General features: G+C 37.9%; 1 protein-coding gene across 1 annotated transcript in view; it reads left to right on the forward strand.

Annotated features, from left to right (window-relative positions):
* Nucleotides 1-745: 745 nt before the first annotated feature.
* The window catches only part of LOC132916086 (collagen alpha-5(IV) chain), a 58,791-nt gene continuing 37,793 nt past the window's right edge, over nt 746-21,743 (forward strand). Inside the window, exon 1 of the mRNA XM_060975856.1 lies at nt 746-1,063. Coding sequence (XP_060831839.1) covers nt 935-1,063 — 129 coding nt within the window. The 5' untranslated portion in view covers nt 746-934. The remainder of the gene's footprint in view (nt 1,064-21,743) is intronic.

Below are 21,743 nucleotides of genomic sequence, written 5' to 3' on the forward strand. Positions count from 1 at the left end.
CTCCCCCGCTCTCTCAGTGCTGTCCGCTAACTCGCGGCCAAGAGAATCGAACTCTCCAGCCTGCCTCTGCCAACTACGGGACCAGAAGATACCACCAGCAGCAGGGCGCAAGAAGGAAGGACAGAGGGAGAAGCCGAAAGAGAGAGGAAGGGAGGAAGGGAAGAGAAGAGCGTGTGCGTGGTTAGAGAGGGAAGTAAGCGGAGAAGAGCGCGTAGAAGAGTAAGCAGAAGCAGAAGAAGAGGAAGAGAAAAAGAGGAAGAAGTCGGAGGGAAGAGGAGCAGCAGAAGAGAAAAAGGAGGAAGAGGAGGTGGCAAAAGAGGAGGAGAAGGAAGAGGAGGAGAGGATTGCTGACCGGGTCGAGGCGAGCTCGATCGCGCGTCGCACGAGGACTGTTGCACGGTCTCAGCCGATGTCGATCGCGCCGTAGGTCTCTCTGGCTCGAGCGAACTGAAGCGAGAACCGGCGAGTAGAGAGCGAGAGGGGAGCATTTACCCGCCACCGTGACGCGCTCGGACGCGCAAGGATACAGCTCCACGAAGAGGAGAAGAGAGAAGAGCGCCTCCTCCACCGCTGACTTAGGCCTGTCTGGCTGCGCGAAGCGGCGACCGATCGGGAGGACGGGCCAACCGGGCCGTCTGTCTGGCCCTTCGACACGCGCTGCGTCGACAGGCTGGCCGACCAGCCACCGCATCGTTTTCCAACCACACGACACGACATCTCTTAACTACACACCAGAGAACTCGGAATCCGAGCACAAGTGTGTACCGTACGAACGAGACGTTCGAATAGCCGGATCAGAGAGTATCGGCTATTTCGCGGGCTGCCGGCCTATTCGCAACTCTCCACCGACGTAAACAGGTAAACGAGGGGGAAAACGAAGAAGGAAGAACGAAAGGGACAAGGAGGAGGAGGAGGAGGAGAAGAGTCGGGCACAATGCGGCCTAGGGCCGCGGCGACGTCAACCAATGCAGCCCGCGGGTTACGTCCGTTCCCGGTTGTCCTGCGAGTCACCTGCGTCCTTGCCCTACTGGTCGTCACGTGGATACCGGTCACCGAGGCTGTGGTGAGTGAGTCCTTGAAATATCCCAGTTACGTACCGTTCGATCGTAGACAAAGGGCTTCTTCACAGATATTCCGTCTAGCTTCTAGGATTTTTACACGAATCGCGTATCTTCTAACGAAACAGTGTTCCATTCTCGCGTCGCTGGTTTAAGCAGTGCTGCACTTTGTTCTACCGTCATCGTTTAACATCGTCACGCGCGTTCATTGTCGTAGCTTAGAAAGAGAAAGAGAGAAGAGTGGAATTAACGTTCATTCCGCTAAAGTGTCATTTATCCAGTGATGTTACCGGTCGTACGTACCTTCGTATTCGGGCTCTTCCCATAGCCATTTTTATTTGCAATAAAACGCCCGATTCGAATAATCATTCGCTATTCGACGAATATCGATCGAGGATGAACGAACTTTCGTTACGACCCGTAGTATCGATCGACCGAACTACCGGTTCGTTTAGCACGATTGCGCAAGAAATCGCTGTACCAAAGGAGGAAGATACAGACGGAAGAGAGGGACAGACAGACAGACAGACAGACAGACAGACAGACAGAGAAACAGAGAAAAGAAGGAGAAATGTATTTCGCGGAGTTATCGCGAATTTTCACCATTCGAAACGGGGCTGATCGAAGTTGGCACGCGAGAAGTTCTCCGAAGCAAGTTGCCGGCCTCATTTCCGGTAGGCCGCTGTTATCGCGTAGTATCTGAATACGAGATGCCACGAGACCTTTCTTTCGCGCCACGAGACCTAGAAAGTCGATAATAATTGAACACTGTATCGTACGTGGGTACGTTTTATGAACGTAGGTGAGGACAATTTAAAGCAAGACGACGTAACGTCGCTGCATACTTTTAGAAACGTAAATGCGAACAACGATTCCGCGGCACATGCGCGTGAGAATGTCGGCTATGCGTTGATCTACCATCGATCTCTCTCGATTGCGTGGCAAATATGACTCTACTCCAGAAATTCAGCACGCCTCATTTATCATTCGCACAAAACAGTTTTCGCGATGATAAACTTAATTTTATAATATCGCACATTTTACGTAATAGTCGAGCTTCCAATTCTGAATCAACTATTCGATTTATCGCATTATCGCTTTCTTCTCAAGTATCTTCTCTCTTAGCTTTGCTGCTAAGTTAATTGACACTATCCATATCGAAGATTTTACAAACAAAACTCACCTCCTAGTAATTTCTTTGTAATAAAATGATTTATTCTATTTAGTACGTTATTATCTTTTCAAAATTTTTCCTTCCTCGCATTTATACAACTAACATTGAGTTATTAAGTATAGTAAATGATACGATATTACAGTTTTTGAGATTATTAAGGATCATCTATTTTTCAAAACAACAGGATACGTACAAGTATGAGAATGTTGGCGTTTGATCATTAAACGAAACACGTTTTAAAATTACCTTCCAAAGTAATACTTGTATCTTGCTTAGCATCTAATCTTAATTACATTTACTTAATATCTTACCTTATATTTACTTTATTTAGATCTAACTTTATATCACGGCTAATCTCTATAATTAGAAATTTATTCATTTATAAACAGGTACGGAAGAACTTTGGAATATATTACTGAATACAAACAAAAATCAGTAGACTGCTTGGAATAATATTTTGATTGCATTGGTACGTGTTAATATTTTACATAAGCACGATGTTCTGATCAAATAAACCAGAAAACGTCTGAATTTCATTATGTATGCCGACTAGCGAGTTAGTTGACTATGTAATTAATTCCTACAATGCTCTAGAAATATGGGTCATATCATCTCCGTATGTGGATTTAGCTCAAATTGTTTGCGGAGAAGTTAATCAGTTTATTAGCACTTCTGTGAAATCATTCCTGTAGCCCAAGAATATCGATTAGATTAGATTAGATTTCTGCGACCTACTTGATGCAAGAATATTCAACTTTTCCGCGAAATTTTTTCCTCGTTTATTTTCGTAAAAAAAAAGCTTTTAAAAAAGTATACTACACATAAAATATACTCTAACATTCAAATTCAGTATTTTCATTCGTTAAAATCATCAATTTTCAACACGATACTAGAAACTGTATGGATCGAAGTGTGCAACATCAATTTATCTTATAGTCGTGATTCGATCAATATGATTTTTTTTACGAAAGAAATCAACAGAAAATTGAAGAAAAAAGAAATTCGAAAATAATAATATATCGAAAATAACTTTTATTCAGTTTCTTCGATAATTACATCCTTTTTAATAATGATGTATTGAGTAATTATAGTACCCCATTCTATATAATTATATTTCAAGAAATTCCAGAATTCCAGAAACCATCTTATATCATTTCCTCCAGTTCTTGAAATCGTATTATACTAAACATAAGGGAAAAAAGTAGATATTCGGTATTTCGAGGATGTATGTATAATTATATACATACACATAAACCGCACAAACTGCCTCTCTCGGCAACTTGAGTTTACGTGTGGCTCGTGTGTGATGTCACAAACCGTTAAAAGCGTTTATCTTGAGAGCAGAGGTTATGAATAATGTATACGAGGATATTTTTACAATTATACAGACAGTTACGCAACGGTGTAATCCTGTTGTGTAACCAATTCGCGTCTTGCGTGTGATAAATATTGGGTAATATTCATTGATTGCTTCTCTTATTTGAACTTCTCGTTCATTGACTAAACGATAGTGAATTAACTTGCAACATTAGAGTGGTGCAAATACATTTTACAACGTTGATTATCATCGTTTCCAAAATTACGCTGCGCGTAAAACGAAATTCTCCGTTAGGTATAAATGCAAATTTTTAAACAAGAAGAAATTTTATCTAAAAGTAACTTTGTAAACTTTACAGCTTTTCATTCAGTATATAATTAGTTTATCAATTTTTTAAAAGAAATCTAATTTTCACATTAGCACATTCCTAATACGGTTAAATTTGTTAATCACAGGCAAAGAAGAAAATATCAATATATTTTGAATACATCGCAAATATTAGACAAATTATAAATCTTACGGAGAGTAATAGAAATTCAAAGGTAATTGTACCCCTTTTATATATAGCCGTCACGTCAGGGCACAGCCCTCTAGCAAATAGCACTGTGTATAACACATGTGTTAAATCCAGTTATTAAAAGCACAAGTACCAGTGACGTCAGTACCGATGCTGATGGCTAACCATTACAAACAATCGAATTTGAAAGCAGAACAGCTTCTGTTCTGAACTACGTATATAACGAAAAAGCTTGTTAAAAGTATCATTTTTTTTTTTTTCATTTTTTTAGGTTGATGATATCACTTTGCTGCCGTTTCCGGTCTATTTGTAATTACAACACTTGTGCAGCTGCACTTGTGCCACTCTCAAGTTCTTTAATTATCTCATATTTAGTTTCTATAATTAGCACTGCGTGCTTCCGTGCTGACCACACTATGATATTGTACGCAGCATCGCATTATTAGATTCATCCTAAATTATGTGTATGCACATCGCTACAGCGTATTGTATTACAATGAAACGAATATGGATCGCTCCATCCCGTGCAGCTTTATAGAAGAGAAGATATTTGGGGAATAAATTGCATATCGTATTACGCTATACAATATTTTACTATAATTAATCTATTAAGTAAGGAAAATTAATTTCTCATTCGTTGGATAGTTAATATTAACGCAGATTATACCTGCGATTGCTAAATACCAACAACTTCATATTATTTTCTACGATTCTATTATCCTTTCGTTAACATTTATCACATATTCTTCTTTTACTTTCCAAGCATTTAATTATCTCAAATTTTAAACAAGCTTCCATAGCAGACGTAACGTGGAAGCGAGAGAAGAAAATATTTTATTCAGAATGAAGGATGAAAGTCTGCGAATAATTTCGCAGACGTGGTTGTTCTGATATCAGTTGTATCTTCCTCTATCTCGTTGAAATCACCCGGTGAACAAGCGTGTAGGCGATTTCGACGCCTGAACGGAGTGCACATCCTTTACGGGGCATAAAAGAAAATATGTCGGCGTGTAGGGTGGCGACATATACGACAATAACGGGGATGAGAATGAAATAAACGCTAGGTCAAAAGGTTTATGCACCTTTTTTGCTCCTTCTAGGTTGCCGACAGTGGCCCGTTATGCTGGCAAGTCATTCAGTATCGTGAGAAATCGTTCGATAGGGTCGGTTAGGTCTCGTATTTCTTCTTTCATCTTTGGACTGTTACTGATCGATGTGACAATGAAAATGTATAAATCTGTCTTCTAGTTGTTGTGTTGTGCGTTTAGACCGGGAAACGTTCGAAGAATAGCCAGTTTTTGAGAAGAACGCAACAAATAAGGATGACGAGGGATATCCTTTTACTATTTTGTCATTTCTTATTTGTTATTCTGTTATTCCACTAAACCGAACGAAATGGTTCTTACTATTATACGTACTTATATCATCATTTATTTACATCGTTTACTTGAATCACTTAATGGCAGTAATGAAATAAATGAAATAGACAAAAAATCTCTCAATGGGAAGTTGCTGTTCTTAAAGCAAAGATTACGTCATAAGTATTTTAACTTAAGCAAAGATTTTAATAGAGACGTTAAAAAATATCGGCAGCGTTTGATTGCACGTGCAGCAACGATCACAGGCTATTCCAAAAGTCCACAGTGAAACTGTAATACAAGGCTGTGTTACCTTGACTAATCGAGAAAGCTTGCATCCGAGACACGCGATACAGCTCTGGTTAAACACTCGTTCACGTGGGCCGTTATTACTAAATTATGCGTGAAAGAGAGACACTTCGTCATTGCTACCTTACACGAAATACCAACAAATAATTCATTCTAGCCGCTCGAATTATATTAATATCACATTTAACATTCTAGTTAAATTAATAGACTCATAAATGCTACTTCTCGTTGTAAATGCTTTTACGATACCATTTTATGGTTCTTCAATCTTTTCTTTCTAAATTTTCTAACAATAGACGATTTTACTAGATTTTATTATTAGAAAGAACAGAATATTTTTAACATTTACATTCATCGTTACGTTATGGTTGAATTAACGTTATAAAATTTAAAATAAATTACACATCTCCTACAGATGATCGATCTGTTTCAAATTATATCGAAAATTAACCAATTACTTTTATAAATTATATATCCGGTCTTGATTATTTCGTTAATTTTTCGTGTAAAAATAATTGAAATTTCGAAGCACACCGGAAGCTCATACGCGAATATATATTGAACATATTGAACAATATATTGAACAGAAAACGGTGATTTCCTCTAGGCGAGCAATATTATGAAATAATTCACAACTTCGTCCACGATATCTGTATTTCTGTTGCTCTGTAGGAAGAGTCTGCCTCTGATAACGATAAACTTTTCCTGTTGTTGTCGCGTGGAGACAATCACCACGCGAGGATGCGCAACTCATTTGGTCTTCCTCGTCGCGTAGAGCAACCCTGTTCATGACAAGATAAAAATTTGCATACCATTGCATTCACATACACAGGACAAACCTGCTGATTCATCTTAATTAAGTTAAAAAGATTTATCGTGTCGTTTTTTACTTAGAAATTTTGATAGCGTATCCTGATTCTTTCGTAACTGCTGTTATTAATTATGTATGTACCTTAATAATTTTATAAAAGTTTTATAAGAATAGATAGAATGGCTAAGTAAACGATATTGAAATATTTTTCCTCCAAGTTATAATTCTTCGCTGAGAGTGCAAATTATTATTAACTCCGAACAGAGATACTTTGAAAATATCAACACTATTTCTTCTAAAATTCAATAATATATTTAACTAAAACTTGATAAATAAATTTGTTTATCGTTTCTGTTGACAATAAAAGTAAAATTATAGTTTACTCTTTAACCGATATTATACCGCTCTCGATTAATTTGACCAACGAATAATAATAGCTCATAGAGACCGAATTTTAACCAGGACCACGTTATTCACTGAAAAACACAACACATGGTATCGACCAAAGCAGTTATAAAGAGAAATTTCGACATGTGAAATTTATATCGACAATCGAGCTATATTCTAAACGTGAGCTGAATCCACGCAGGCGATCTTCTTAGAATATTTACGTTCTCTTGTCAGAAACACTTTCCTGCCACGGTTTTTCTGAATTATACTCTCACCTGCATTTCACGACGCTAAATACGTAAGCTTGTCCCACCCACGTGAACGAGAGGGAAGTCGAATAAAAATAGGGAAGAGGTGTCCTGTCCAACGATGCTTTAGTTACGAGGAACGTGATACTTTCACCGTCCACAAACTTAGAAATATCATTCTATTCGATGTCGAAGCTAGTTTCCTCATCCTCTTCTTCCAAAAAGAATCTACTGTTCGTACGGTTAGAGTTCTCTTGCACAATTGAAATATACAAGGACCGGCCGAATAGCCGCATTTGCATTGTTTTTATTAACGCGGTTTATCGAAATTTATTTATCAAACTAACAGAAAATGTTTAGATAATTCGCTATATCTAACAGGAATAACAATTTAAACGAAGAACCGTACATTTAAGGTTTCAGTGATGCAACAAATAATTTTTAATTTCATTCATTGACTTGAACGAGCAAATTACGTTTCATCTTCTTAATAAAAAGCGTAATCGTTGATATTAGTAAAAATTTTGGTCGAACATCCTTCGAATTCGCTTCCTAAATTACATCTGCGATAATGACAATGTCCTTCGCTACGTGGAAACCTCTTAATAGTAGAACCTGCGAATACATTAACAGTGTCGGTCACAATAAAACGCGTTACGCGAATGACATCACCTTCTAGAACTGTTGTATGCAAATACGTCATTGACCACCATTAACCCCGTTATGTTTATATTTCGTGCCGGCTAATTCTTTTCATTGTGCAGTAGGCACGCAAACAGTTCTAGCGAGAAGATGGAATGATGCAAATTCATTACGCTCGAGATTAATCACGACGCTCGCACTTGTCGAATAATTATAGCAGTCTCTATACGTCATAGGCAAAGCCTAATCGTCGGTTATCAATATCGTAATGTTGATTGTTACGATAACTTCGTTGGAATAAAATTGTAATAACGATTAATGACAAAACGAAATGACAAAATTACGTGAAATTTGTGTGTGAAAGATTGCGATCACGAAACGGAGATATTTTCTAGAATCGAAGTTAACGCATGACGAAAGATAAAGAATGCAATTGGTGGTGATCGATCGATCGCGCGTGTAATAAGCAATTTCAAAGCGTGACGTCATACAAATATTTGTTCAGTCACCGCACAATACGATACATCTATTTACGGTATATCGGGTTAACATATTACAAATTTGAGAAAAGTGCGGTTACACGTAATGGAATCGAGTACCACGCGATACAACGTTAATCAGGTTGCACGTCACTGGGCCGTCATCGCTAATTCATGTGTCAGTTATTTAGAAAGAAGCAACGCCTGCCAGTGACATCACGATCTGATCTCATTCGTTGCAAATGCACCGATTGCATCCAGTATAATTTTGCTGCAGAAAATATTTATTCGCGTCGGATTGCTTTTTAATTTATACGCGAACGTTTCCGATATACGTTGGAATTATTAGAATTGAAATTAAAGTTATTAGAATTAGATTTAGAATTTTTGGAAGTATTGAAGTACATCAAAAGTATGTAATTGTTAATAAAGATACAGCGTTTGACATTGGACGAGTAAAAAATTAATCGATCGATTAATTTCTCCGATAGAAAAAAAATTAATTGCAAGAAATCGTGTTTGGTTTAATCGATCGATGAAATTAAGCGCAGAAAGTTCACCAGCGATTCGATCGTTTAGTGGCTTAGTGGATTAGTCAGTCGGTAATTATAGATATTGATCGTTAATCATCAATCGCTGATCAAAACGTCAAGCATCTCGATTTAATCGAGATTTAATTGATTCCTGAAGCTCTATCTAATAATATTGAAAATTGATTGATGCTAAATTTAAGACCAGTCTCAAACATTAATGTTTCGACGTTCTCGTTATGTAATGCTTATTATCAGCCTATGTTTAACTATTTGTATTATTTAATCAGGTATCTGAGTTGGAGCTCGATCAAGCGTTGTTTATAGTATATCGTTTATCTAAAATCGTTATGAGCCGTGATTGATGTGGTTTATGCCGCGAGACGGATCAGCAATTGTCAGTTGACCATTAAAGCGCTGCACGATATTAGTTTCAATGCGTGAAGGCTGTTACGCGTGACATCACGGTCTAAAATTATTTATTAACAAATGCGTCGTTTTTACCGTTACCTCATATCTTTAGTTACTTAATTGTTACTTATTCGAGGCCATTTCCAGTGATATCGCTCGCGTCACACCACGAGTGATAATCTTTTGCTTGTTTACCCGATAATAAACCATTCAGCTTTCTGGAAAAATATAATTTAATTTCAACGAACAAAAATGAAGAATTTTCAGAAATCTACAAATTTATCGAAAAGTTTAACAAGAATTACATAAACGGATAATATATTCTTTATCGATATATTTCTTTTTAATAAAATCGTTTATTTACAATAATTTCTTAATCAATTTCATTTTTATGTAACGCTGTTGATATAAGAATTTAATTGAACGATATTTCAGACGATTTATTTTCTATAAAAAAAAATACATATATCGCAAAAATTTGTCTATCTCGAAAGTGGGTCCATGAAAATTTGGAAATTGGGAAGCCTTAGTATAGTCTATATAATAAAATTCGATCGATCTTCCACATGATCGTTCCAAAGAGTAACACAGTTCACATTCAGATAAGTTAACTCAATCAGCAGGATTTTAATAAATCGGACACTAATCAAAAGTTCCAACGAATAGAGTTCAGATAAAGAAGTTCTACTGTACAGTATAGTTGTACAAGTATCATCAACGTCGATAGCGTTATACACAGATCACGAACCACGCTGGGTCCACGATACCAATTCTCCTAAGCTATCAGTAACATCCGGCGGAAAGTTATTTATTATAAACGTGAATGAAACAGTTCAGCGTGACAATCGGAGATAACATAAGTAGAAACTCGTCAAAGGAGAATAAGCGGTCTGTTTATGGCTATATCGCGATAACCCGCCGTATTCGTTGCGAGCGCACGACCGCTCCTACCACCCTCTCAGCCCGCTAAACCTTGCACCATTCGCCTGTCTGTGTGTTTCTCGGTAAACCAACAAAAAAAAAAGAAGAAAAAAAGAGCACCAAAATTAATGAACCGCGTTGCGAGTTTATCGCCACGAGCCGTTGGTAGGCTGAGATCATCGTGAACGCGAGCATCGTAAATCGAATATGGTGCGGCGACTCTCAGCGTTTCATGGAAATCGACGATACCGAGAAAGGCTAATAATAGCGGCGATGCCACAACGCCAATAATTTCGAGGGATGAAATCGATGAAACGACCCGACGCGACGCGACGCGACGTTTGCCGAGATTCGACGGTATTGCTAGTCGTCGAATATGGTCGATCGATGAACTTCCTTTCGCGATAGTTTGCGCGAAAGTAATGGTGGTAGATGGAGATTGACGTCGAATGGATTGAAAAACGGGCGAATTAATTTCATAATTGTATTAAGTGTGACGAATAGGTCTGTCGTATTTTCGAGATGCGTTTATCTCGTGGGCTTCGATTTAATTACTCGAAATAAACTCTGCCGCGGGCAGCATCGAATTTCGCGGATTTCGCGAATCGGACTCGAATGGAGGCATTTATCAGATTGGTAAATTACATCAGGCGCGAGTAACGGTGTCACGAGCGTTACCAGAACGTCGTTTAATCTATGTGGGACGTTTAAGGGTGGACGCAATCTATCTCTTACGAAACGTGGTAACCTCGATACACATTATCTGAAGAAACTCCGGAGTTCAAGGGGTCTCTCGAATACCATTTCGTCTTCTCTCTTTCTCGCGTAGGATCGCATGGTCGTTGAGGAGTCGTAACTCTATACATACGATTTTCGTATCACGTTCCCGTTGCGATCGTTGGAATTTTAAGGCGTTGTTTCGGCCGGAGAAAATAGAACAACGAGGCTGGTTGCCAGTCGAGTCCAAACGAGCCTACGTATACAGCGACAAGTCTTTCTTGGTAAAAAATCGCCAGGCGGTTGATTAATCCACGCTAAAAGTGCTGTTCTCGATAGATTTTCAGGTGAAAAGGTCTGATCGCTCGATTCGAATTCAGGTTGTTTTAATTTAAATCAAACTTCGTTGTTGATCGAATAATATTATGCGAAGGCTAAAGAACATGATGTACGATTGCTACAAACAATATTTACACGCTTCCTTGTTTTTCAATGAAATTTATTATTATTTAGCTACAAACTAATTTGTCATTTAGCTACCAGATTAAATAATCTTTCTCTTTTCTTTGTGTTTGAATAAGTGTTTTCACGATTATCTCTCAAAGAATGACTTTCTGATTCTATTATGTCGATCGTTATCAACCTGCAACAGAAATACAAATTTCCCCGCATGCGTGAAAAATCATAAATAGTAAGGACGATCTATCGATTGTTTATCAACTTTCGTCATATGAATTTCATTTACATCGATCATTTATCCGCCAGTGAATGAAGTAACGATTTAGATAAATGGAATTCTAGTACCGTACAAAGAAAATGGAGTGTTCGAAATCCTACGTGATTATCGTCAAAAAGCGCAAAACAAAGCTGCAGCAAGCACACCCATCGAAATCGTACAAGTCGACCAATACGTTCGGCTGACAGGCATGACAAACATCGACAGCGCTTTTCGTTAGACGCGCTCAAACGAAAAATAAGCTGGAAACGTGGTAGGAAGCGGCGACCGATTAGGCACGTGACAAAAGGGATCCAACGATCGGCGTTCGGTAGGCTGCTTTCATTGGATCGATCCCCAAAAATAGGGCGCGTACCGACCGCATATCCGTTTCTATTTCCGCGCGTATCCAGCCGAGATGCGCTCTCGATGTATGTATATAACCTGGATATTTTTTCCCGCTCACATGTCGTCGATAAATAAAAGACAGTAGGGAAGCCATGGTTCTCGCTGCTCTCGCATTACACTGCACACGAAATTATGGAGCTGAGACGCGACAAAAACTCGCGTGTCGTTTCCTCGGTTAATATGCCACCGCTGTGACATGATTATACGACGATTCGTGCACGTTTAGCGAATTTTACAATCGTGATTTTTTACGTTTATGTATTAATTTGAAGAAATTGAACAACGGTTAGAGTAGATGGTCTGAATAACGGATGCTGTCAAGTAAGACGAAAGTTATACGAAGTTATACTTGCTGATTCTTTCTGTGTTTTTCTGATTCTCGTCCTTCTTATCTTGTTCTCTTTGAAAGAGAAAAAAAAGTGGTAATAATCTATATAATAGCAAATATCTTTATTGCATGGAATAATAAACAGTGAGAAGCGATGATTAGATTTATATCGAACGATGCAAGATGTTTCAAGTGTTCCTTAAATCTTGTCTTCCTTCTTGTTATTTGTTTGTTTGAGGGAGAGACAGAGACAGAGGGAGGATACATAAAAAATATGTATATTGATACATCCAGATTAGGTTTATGTTGAACAATATAGGGCGCCTCAGGTTTTTCTATTACCAAGGTCTTAACGTGTGTAAAACAGAACGATACGATAAAACCGGAACGATATTAAAGTTTGTTTGTATTCTAAATATTTAGTTGTATAACCATTTATGAAAAAAATGATAAGAAAACACTTGACCAAGTTTGTGCGAAAATCCACGAGCATGCAGCTTGTATATCTCTTAAGGCTACATTGAATTATTGACCTTAATCACTTGCTGACGCGTTAAGTAACACGTTATCGCTTGGAACTTCCGTTTTCACCTCGACACGCGATCTTCCAGCTTTTATTCTCTACTCGGACAAGACCCATTACCTACAACTTTTTCATCAATTACGTTCAAGAATCTCAGGCCGTAAAGGCTGAATTTTTGGCACTACGCTAACAGATTCAACAAATACTAAGATATTGAAGTAGCTGAAACTTTAAATTATTCGAAAATCTAAATTTCTCGTGCATGTGGTTACGTAATTATTACATGCAATTTAATCGCAAGTCTCAATTTATCATATCGTAAAATCCAATTAAAATCTTAACCTCTCGAAGGATCTTAACATATGTATATGTGTAAGTTCCATTTTTCTTTAATTCGAGACATGCGATCAATGTTATGCAAGTATGTTAATTTTAACTATTACTCAATGGTTACGCGCATATAAATACATAATTTTTCTCAGGAAAATAGCAAATAATTATCCTTAATATATACGTCCCTGAAAATATTAATCATCAACTCTCGAGTACAAAAGAATTATTTTACGTGAGTTAAATATCGCAAGCGAGAACTACAATAAATCGTAATATAAATTTTGATACTTTCGATCTGCCTCTTTTCTCGACTCTTAATTCGCAATTAGTTTAAATGCAAGATAACAACGAATAAACCATCAATTTAGTTATTCTTGACCAAGTAATTTCGTTTCATTCAAATGCCATAAAATAGACACGCTGATGATCATTTATCGTCTTAGATCGATAGTCGGAGGCAACCAATGCCGACAAAGAGCAATCAAGAATGGGGCGTTGTGTCAATGATAGTAATGAAAGAATGCAGGAAATTGAGTAATACAATGAATACTTGCGTTCCGTGAATCGAATGTTAGAAAAAGACTCGCAAGGCGAAGACGCTACAATTGGCGCCAATGTTGTTCTTACACGGTCAGAGTCGCTACAAACACAAGGCATAAACTTGACATTCGACCCTTGTGCTACAAACGCATAACGCACCACAACTGATTAGAAGTGCATCAAAACGTTTAAGATTACACGGGAGTTCAATGCTAACAATAAGTACTTCAAGGAACAAAAGATACAGTATGACATATTATACGAAGTATCTTCGGGAAGATCTGTCGTCAATTTCGGATTTGTAACGTTGAATTGTAATATGAGAAAATTTTGTAAATGTTAAAAAATTCAATTTTTACGAATATCATTAAAAGTATACGTACTCCAATGGATATTTACGGTGAAAAGTAATACATGAATTTCCAATTTAATTTCCAATATTCAAATTTATATCGATTAGCAAATATCTTTATTACATGAAATAAATTAATTTACTAATTAATTATGAAACAACATTCTGTTGCGTTTTAATTATCGCAGGTAATCATTTTAATATCGACTTTTACATTGTTTATATACTCTGATGTTTCGCGAGTTTCATCTTTTTATACTCTCAATAAAAATTATTTGTTTTCAATAGTGGAAAAGATACATTTTTCTGCGTTTAATAATTTTTTAGGATGAGATACGGCATGAAAAGCTTTTCTACATTAGATATATCATCATTTCTATTAGCATATCGCGTCTGTTAACTTCAAAGATCGTAAATCGTAAATTGACACTATTTTACAATGCTTGGTGATTCATATCTGAGATATTTTATCGTGTATCATCGATTATCGGTCACTTTTTTTTTATTCCTTCACATAATAAACTAAAAATGACAATATCATCGCTGTAAGAATAGCGTAATTTGTACACATGTAGTATAAAAGTTTCAATTGTGTGCGTTTAAAGTAAGTGCATGTACGTGATAGATTATCTAATAATAAATGAAGTTTTCGCTATGTAATTTTAGTCGAAGTGACCATTTTTCAAGGTAACTTTTAACAGCGAATATTAATCTGTTATTACGTTATGTCAAAGTTCATTTATACGTTACTTATGAATAATTCAACAAAAAATAATTAAACATCAACAAGAACCAAGAAAAGTATCATACGTCTAATAACATAATGTTATATTTTCCAACACGTAACTCACGTAATATCTGAAATTTTCAGAGCATACATTAAAAACGACATTGTAAAACATAAGAATGTATTATTATAAATAAAAATAGACTAACAGGCTGGCACAAAACACTTCATACCATGACAGTACTCGTATTTTTTCTTCGACATATCGTGTAAAAGGGCTTTATAAGACAACCGGTATGTTGTTTTCAACAATTTAAACAGTTGTAATGGCTACTTAAAACTTTTTAAATCGCTCCCATATAACTTCATTAATTCCTCAATATTTCTACGAACCTTACACGTCCCGATCTCATTGAGTTTTCAAATTGCAATGGAAAGGTGCTTATGTAATCCCCATTACTCAACAAGCTTGCGAAACGAGCACCTTGCTACATATACAAATCTATATAGAACATGAAATATTGCCGCAAAACAAAAAAGCTCGCGCGTACGTGTAGCTGGAAGAAGGACATGAAAGATTAAAGGGTTGCCGCGATTTTTACGTAATTACTTCCTTCTTGCGATAAAAGGCAAACGAAATAAAAGGAAAAAGTGATAGAGGGGAGAATAAAAAAAAAATGTTGAACGCGGTGCTAAATAATAACGTTCGAGTGTATCGATAGTGAGATCGACGCCCGAAGCTCGTATTTACCGCACGATTACCGGTCGATTCGGCTTCGTACACGGACACGTATCGATAGGTGAAGGAGGCGGCGATTCACATGTGTCGTACGCACACGTGGATTCTTTTATGGGGGTCAGCATTTCTGCCGGCAGACATGGCGTTCAGGTTCAGACGAGTCAGACACTCGGCTCGTTTATAGCGATACACCGGCCCCTGTTGAACAAGTGTTGGGTAGAACCGACCTTTTCCGACCTATTAGGGATTTGAATAAAGCCATTTATGGGGTTTTAACTCTTCCTCTCCTCGCTTTCTAATATCCTACGTCCTACGTTATACCAGACTCTATTGTCTGGTGGATTTATCGAGATTTAATTTATCAAGAATGGTATTTTTTAACTTCATCGAAGCTATCAAAGAAACAACGTCTTATTCCAATCGACCGACTCTGTACTCCGGGAGATTTATCTAAATTTAACATACGTTGTGACGAATCATTGTTATTATTTAATTTACATTAACGATTTCAAAGTTTGAATTAAGAGATGAAAGAAAATCTTGCCTCCCCTAACCAAAATTCCCCAATTCTCTACGAAGTAGAACGTTTATAAACTCCGGGAGATTTATCTAAATTTAACATACGTTGTGACGAATCATTGTTATTTATTGAGATTTAATTTATCAAGAATGGTATTTTTTAACTTCATCGAAGCTATCAAAGAAACGACGTCTTATTCCAATCGACCGACTCTGTACTCCGGGAGATTTATCCAAATTTAACATACGTTGTGACGAATCATTGTTATTATTTAATTTACATTAACGATTTCAAAGTTTGAATTAAGAGATGAAAGAAAATCTTGCCTCCCCTAACCAAAATTCCCCAATTCTCTACGAAGTAGAACGTTTATAAACTCGAAGAAATTTCAAACTACTCTTTCGCTAATTGTTCAGGAACTCTAAACGCATTACCTATATAATTATAGTAATACCGCAACTTTGAATTATGACTTTGTTGTCGCGTTGTCGCTCCCATCGTACGTGCTTGAAACTCGGTTAATGAAAATTAATACCCAAAGTATGCGGAAATTAGCTTCAAGATGCAAATTTTCTTCAATTCAGCAGTACAACTCTGAAATTAGTAAACATAAGATCCTTCCATTAACGAGGACATATGACGACGAAGAGAAATACGCTCAAGGCGCGAGTCAAAATTTCCTTTGAAATCCTATTTAAATTCAAAGAAAAACATGACTCTTTATTTAATTGTGCCATAAAATATAAATGTCGACTTAAAAATTTAAACAGCTGTATCATAGATAAAGATTGATTGATATTGATTTTAAAAACAGCTACGTAAAATCCTTTATTATAGAAATATTTACATATATACGTGTGTGTGTGTAATTAAAAAAAGTAATTAACCCGTCGTCAAACGATTCACCACTAATTAACTATTGACAACGCCTTAACGATATCGAACTGAGAAGAAACCAAGAATCGATAGAAAATGGAAACAAGCGGCCGTCGAAGAGTAGAATCAAAAGGCGCGGGATTAGAAAAAACGGCGGAGAAAGGAAAGGAGAAGCAAAGGAATGCGAAACGAGTTCCGATACTTTATACGAGTCCTCTGATCAATTTTTTTACGCGGCCGATGCTTCGTTTTAGACCGAAGAAAACAAGTCGCAAAAAGGGGAGCGAAAGACGTTATAGAGCAGTTCTTAAAAATCAAAAGAGAGAGGAGAGAAAGAAAAGGAAGAGGAGGTAGGGAAAAGAGGACGCAGGAAAAGAATTTAAAGGGTAATTCCCGTTGTCCTGGACATGCGGTGAGTTTGCATAACGACGGCGGCGTGTCGTGTTAGTTGTTCCCTCGATGCTTATCCACTTACGAAGCTCCGTATCGTACGCACTTCTTGACCACGGATTTTTAGTAAATTTCCTTTTTCATACAAAGAAGCGACCGCACAGAGGTCGGAACTCGACGCTCGAGTGCATGCTGAAGGAAGTGCGGTTGCCTCTTCGAGAATTACTTGACACAAATCAATCGGTTCGTAGCGATATTTCTCATGACTTTATTTTCTCTGCTTCTTACGAGACTGTACATTCCATCGTGAATATTTTTTTATTTTCAATACACGAAGTAAACGAAGCTCGATTAGCAGCTTTCGAGGAGGAATTTTCAACAAATTTCCTTTTTCAGCAGCTTCTTCAGCGACACAGCTCGAAATTCAATGCTTTGGTATGTATTCAGGAATATTCTGGCTAGAATTATGTAACTAAAATTACTCGCTTATAATATCTTCTGTAATATTTGAATAATGTTTAGGAAATTTATTTATGGTAGCAAAACAATTTCTCAGGTGAATAATATCTTGTTGACAAGGATAAAAATGACTGTTTAATCTACTCGAAACGACAGTATATTGTACGAATTGAAACTCGCTGACATCTTAAAAATATATTAAACAGGATTTATCATACTTTAAAAAACCACAATTTTTAATACCATTAATGTTTCTTATCTTAAAATCTTTAAAGTTGCTACATTGTCCGTTCAAGCATGTTGCAAATAATTAGCCAGATTTGTACAAAAAGCCGCTCGAGCCATCAATATCCATTAAAAACGTATTCCACGCTACAATGCTTCGTAGTTCTCGATATCTTTCATTAAGCATCCCTGCCAAACGTTCTCAAGCAGTTCTTGTTCGTTTTCAATAAAGCGAAATCATGATGAATCACGGCCGCGTACGTCAAAAGGATAGATAGAGAGAAGGACAGCGAGAATCAAAAACGAAATTTCACGGAGCGAAAGGCGAAAGAAAAACGAAACGAAAAGGAGGAAGAAGTAATGGTCGGTCCATGCGCGCAAGAGGCAAGAGGGAAAGGTCGTTGTAACCGAGCATGCGAAAGGAAAGAGAAGTTAACACGCGCGTAACGAGGATGATCCAGGTAGAATTAAAAAAATGAGTTCGAGGCGGCATATACCGCCTTACGGTACTACAGGAATTAAAAAAAGGAGCGCGCAAGAGAAAAAAGAGCCTGTAAAAAAAGAAAAAATTCGGAAGAACTTCGAAATGAACGCGACGAAGAAAGTAAAAAGGAAGAACAAGAGGATAAATTCACGATGCCATGCCGGTGATGCTTATGTAATCGACCAAACGGTGTATGTACATTACCCACTGCTTAAAAGATATTCGAACACCGATCGAATCGATCGAATCGGTTGGACGTAATAGCGATATGTGAATTTTGCGAAAGTGCACGAGTTAATTGCAAATTAATAATTGGTATCACCACTTATCGTCTTTTTGTAGAATCACCAGGCTATAATGGTAAATTACCAGCTCGAAAACATAGCGATAATATATTTTCGTTAGTCCTTTTAGAAAAATTCTGGTTAAAGTGTAACATAAGGTTAATCTTTACTTGTCAAGTAACAAAGTTCTATAGGTTTGACTGATTAAGTAAATCAGTATCATTATATAGGCTTTGGAAATTTGAAACGCGCAATAATATTCTACCGTAGGTAGGTTTATGATTATAAGGGATAAAACCATTGCAGTTCGATTTATCCGTAATTTTATAATTAAGATAGATCTCGTTAAAATTAAACGGTATTGCAAGCGTGAAATTCATCGCGGGAAATTCAATCGCGATACGAGAGAGAGCTCTGTAACAGACTGACATTTTTACGCGTTATTTTCTAAGTATGGTTCTTTCCCTTTGGACGATGACTGCTCGATTCGTCTGGAAACGAAACGCGACAGCAGGAGAGAACGCGACGTGGCAAAAGATGCCGGTCGGAGATCGATGCAACGGAAATAAAAAGAGAACGAAACGGCGAGGTAGCCGAAGAAAAGGACGCTGAGAACGAACACCGACGAGAATCTCGTAGCCAGAGAAAAAGAGACGGAGAAATGAGTCAAGCGGTACAACACATCCCTATACGTATATACAGATATCGACAGTGTGTCTGGCCACGATTTCGCTCGGCCAGCGTCATCCGGCCAAGAGCTGAGGACGCTTAATATTACTGCACATTATGCAGATTCCGTACACCGTGTGCCTCCTCTTCGCCCTCTCTTCTTCTGCTGTTCGAGCTCGTTTCACCCCCTACCTGTTCGCTTCTCTCGTCGGTATCTCGCTGCGTGCACGGCGAACAAACGACGACGGACTACTTCGCATGCTGCATCAGTTAGACTATGGTTAGAGTGGATGCGTTTTTTCACCAACTAACGTTCCAACGAATACGTTGAAATGACAATGTATGCAGAGTCGAAGCCATGGCGTGACTCAAACTCAAGGGAAGGATATAAATCTTCGAATTACGAAGCTTCTGTCTCGCCGAGTTTCTAGGGTAGAAGAGTTTTAAACAAGCGAAAACCACTTTGTACGAAGATTACTATTTTGCAAATTGTGCCGGCTCGAAGAAAGACAAATTCAATTCTTAGAAACTTTTCAAACGAACACCGTGCACGACGTTTCGTCGTTAGAAGGATTTCTGCGATCCCCTGGATGCTAATTCCCCATCTTTTCTCTTTGTCCGCCTCTTTGATTCGTTCTTTTGCTCGCGTGGAAGCCTTGGCGAGTTAGAGATGCTAGAGGAATGGGAGGGTTCGCGGAACAGAGAAGAATTTTTGTTATGCGCCACATTAGCCTTTAGCGTTCCCGACTCTCGAATCGTATAGGTTTCAGAAGAAACTTCGTGCCGCCCTTTCCTTTTCGTTATACCATCGCGGAGATTTCATGAATTTTTACGATTTAATCATCCAAGTAAAAGCACGTGATTGATTTTCCTGACAGAGTGTTTCAAAAAGCACCGACGTCGTTTATATCGATTTAATATATTTAATCACCGATAAAAATTTTGTTCGCGTAGTCATGGGTATAAATGGGTTAATGTTGATAATTTCGTTGAGAAAGTTCGACGAGTTCGGCACTACACCGATACCGGTCTCAGAACGAATTGGACCGGTTCGGGCCAATCTGAACTGAAAATCGGATTGCATAAAGCAACAGGGGACGACGTCTGCTTCGCGGTATCGCAATTAATCGCGCGTATAAAGGTTCCTCATATTTTTTTTCTACCACTCCTTAAAGGAGCGCTGGAAAGTTTAACTTGGCGTATCTTTCGCGTTACGTGACTGTCCGAAGTATGAATTATTCTTTTTGTAAAATATGCTCACGGATATAATCAGTCATCGTTTGACATATCTTTACGAAATTCTGGTTCAAAGGGAAAGTATTTCATAATTTATCACTGGCGCAGCCGTGTTACCGATACGATGTTCGACCGATATCTGTATCGCTTGCGATACGTTTTACACGCACCGTTCGCAAAATCTCTTATCCGCAAAATGTCGGAAGCTACGTTATCAAGAAATTTCAGCGCCACTTTTTAATGCCTCCCTTGAATAATCCAAAACTCGTTCCAAGCGTTCATTAACCCATAAATACAGTAGTGTTTCCAATTAAAGAATAAACCAGTAAGAGTACACATCGACCGGCCACAATAGCAGATATGTACTGGTATATCCAGCACGGAACACAGTCAAGTTGGATTATTGTCGACGAGAAGCAATGTTGGTTATCGTTATCGCGGTGAAACGCCTAACTAAGCGTCACGTTGCTTTTCACCGGAGGCAACGCGCAACGAATCGAGCCCTCCCTAGCCCTAGCCAACAACGATTACCCGCGAATGGCTTTATCGTCTCTCAGATTTCCTGCTTACAACGCAAAGGGTGATTCCCCGATAGACTCGTTTGCGTAAGTCGAGCCACGTCTCTTTACTTTACGCGAATCGCATTGATCATAAACGTACAGATCGCTATCAATCAATGAAAATATTCGCAGCGATAGGAATTCCCGTGAATACTCGCATCGAAGTGAGAAATTTTGCTTCGAACGTTTCACAGTCACGACTTTGCTCCGGGTATTTCAAAATCAAAAATATTTTGAAATATCTCTCAAATAAAATCGCTAAAAATGAGCAAACAATGTAACCTGAAATTATCGTCGAACTTTATATAAATACTGGTACAACCCGTTTACCACGCAACTTGCAAGATAACAATTAGAATACTTAACGACTGAAAAAGTACGCTCGAAACGAGCTTCTCTTCGAGACTGCAGAATCCCCTGCAGTTGAATCGCAGGAAAATTCCAAGTATCGAATTCGTTCTATCGCCGGACACGGGATCGTGCGTTCACCAT

This window comes from Bombus pascuorum, chromosome 1, assembly GCF_905332965.1.
Source record: "Bombus pascuorum chromosome 1, iyBomPasc1.1, whole genome shotgun sequence".
Lineage (NCBI taxonomy): Eukaryota > Metazoa > Arthropoda > Insecta > Hymenoptera > Apidae > Bombus > Bombus pascuorum.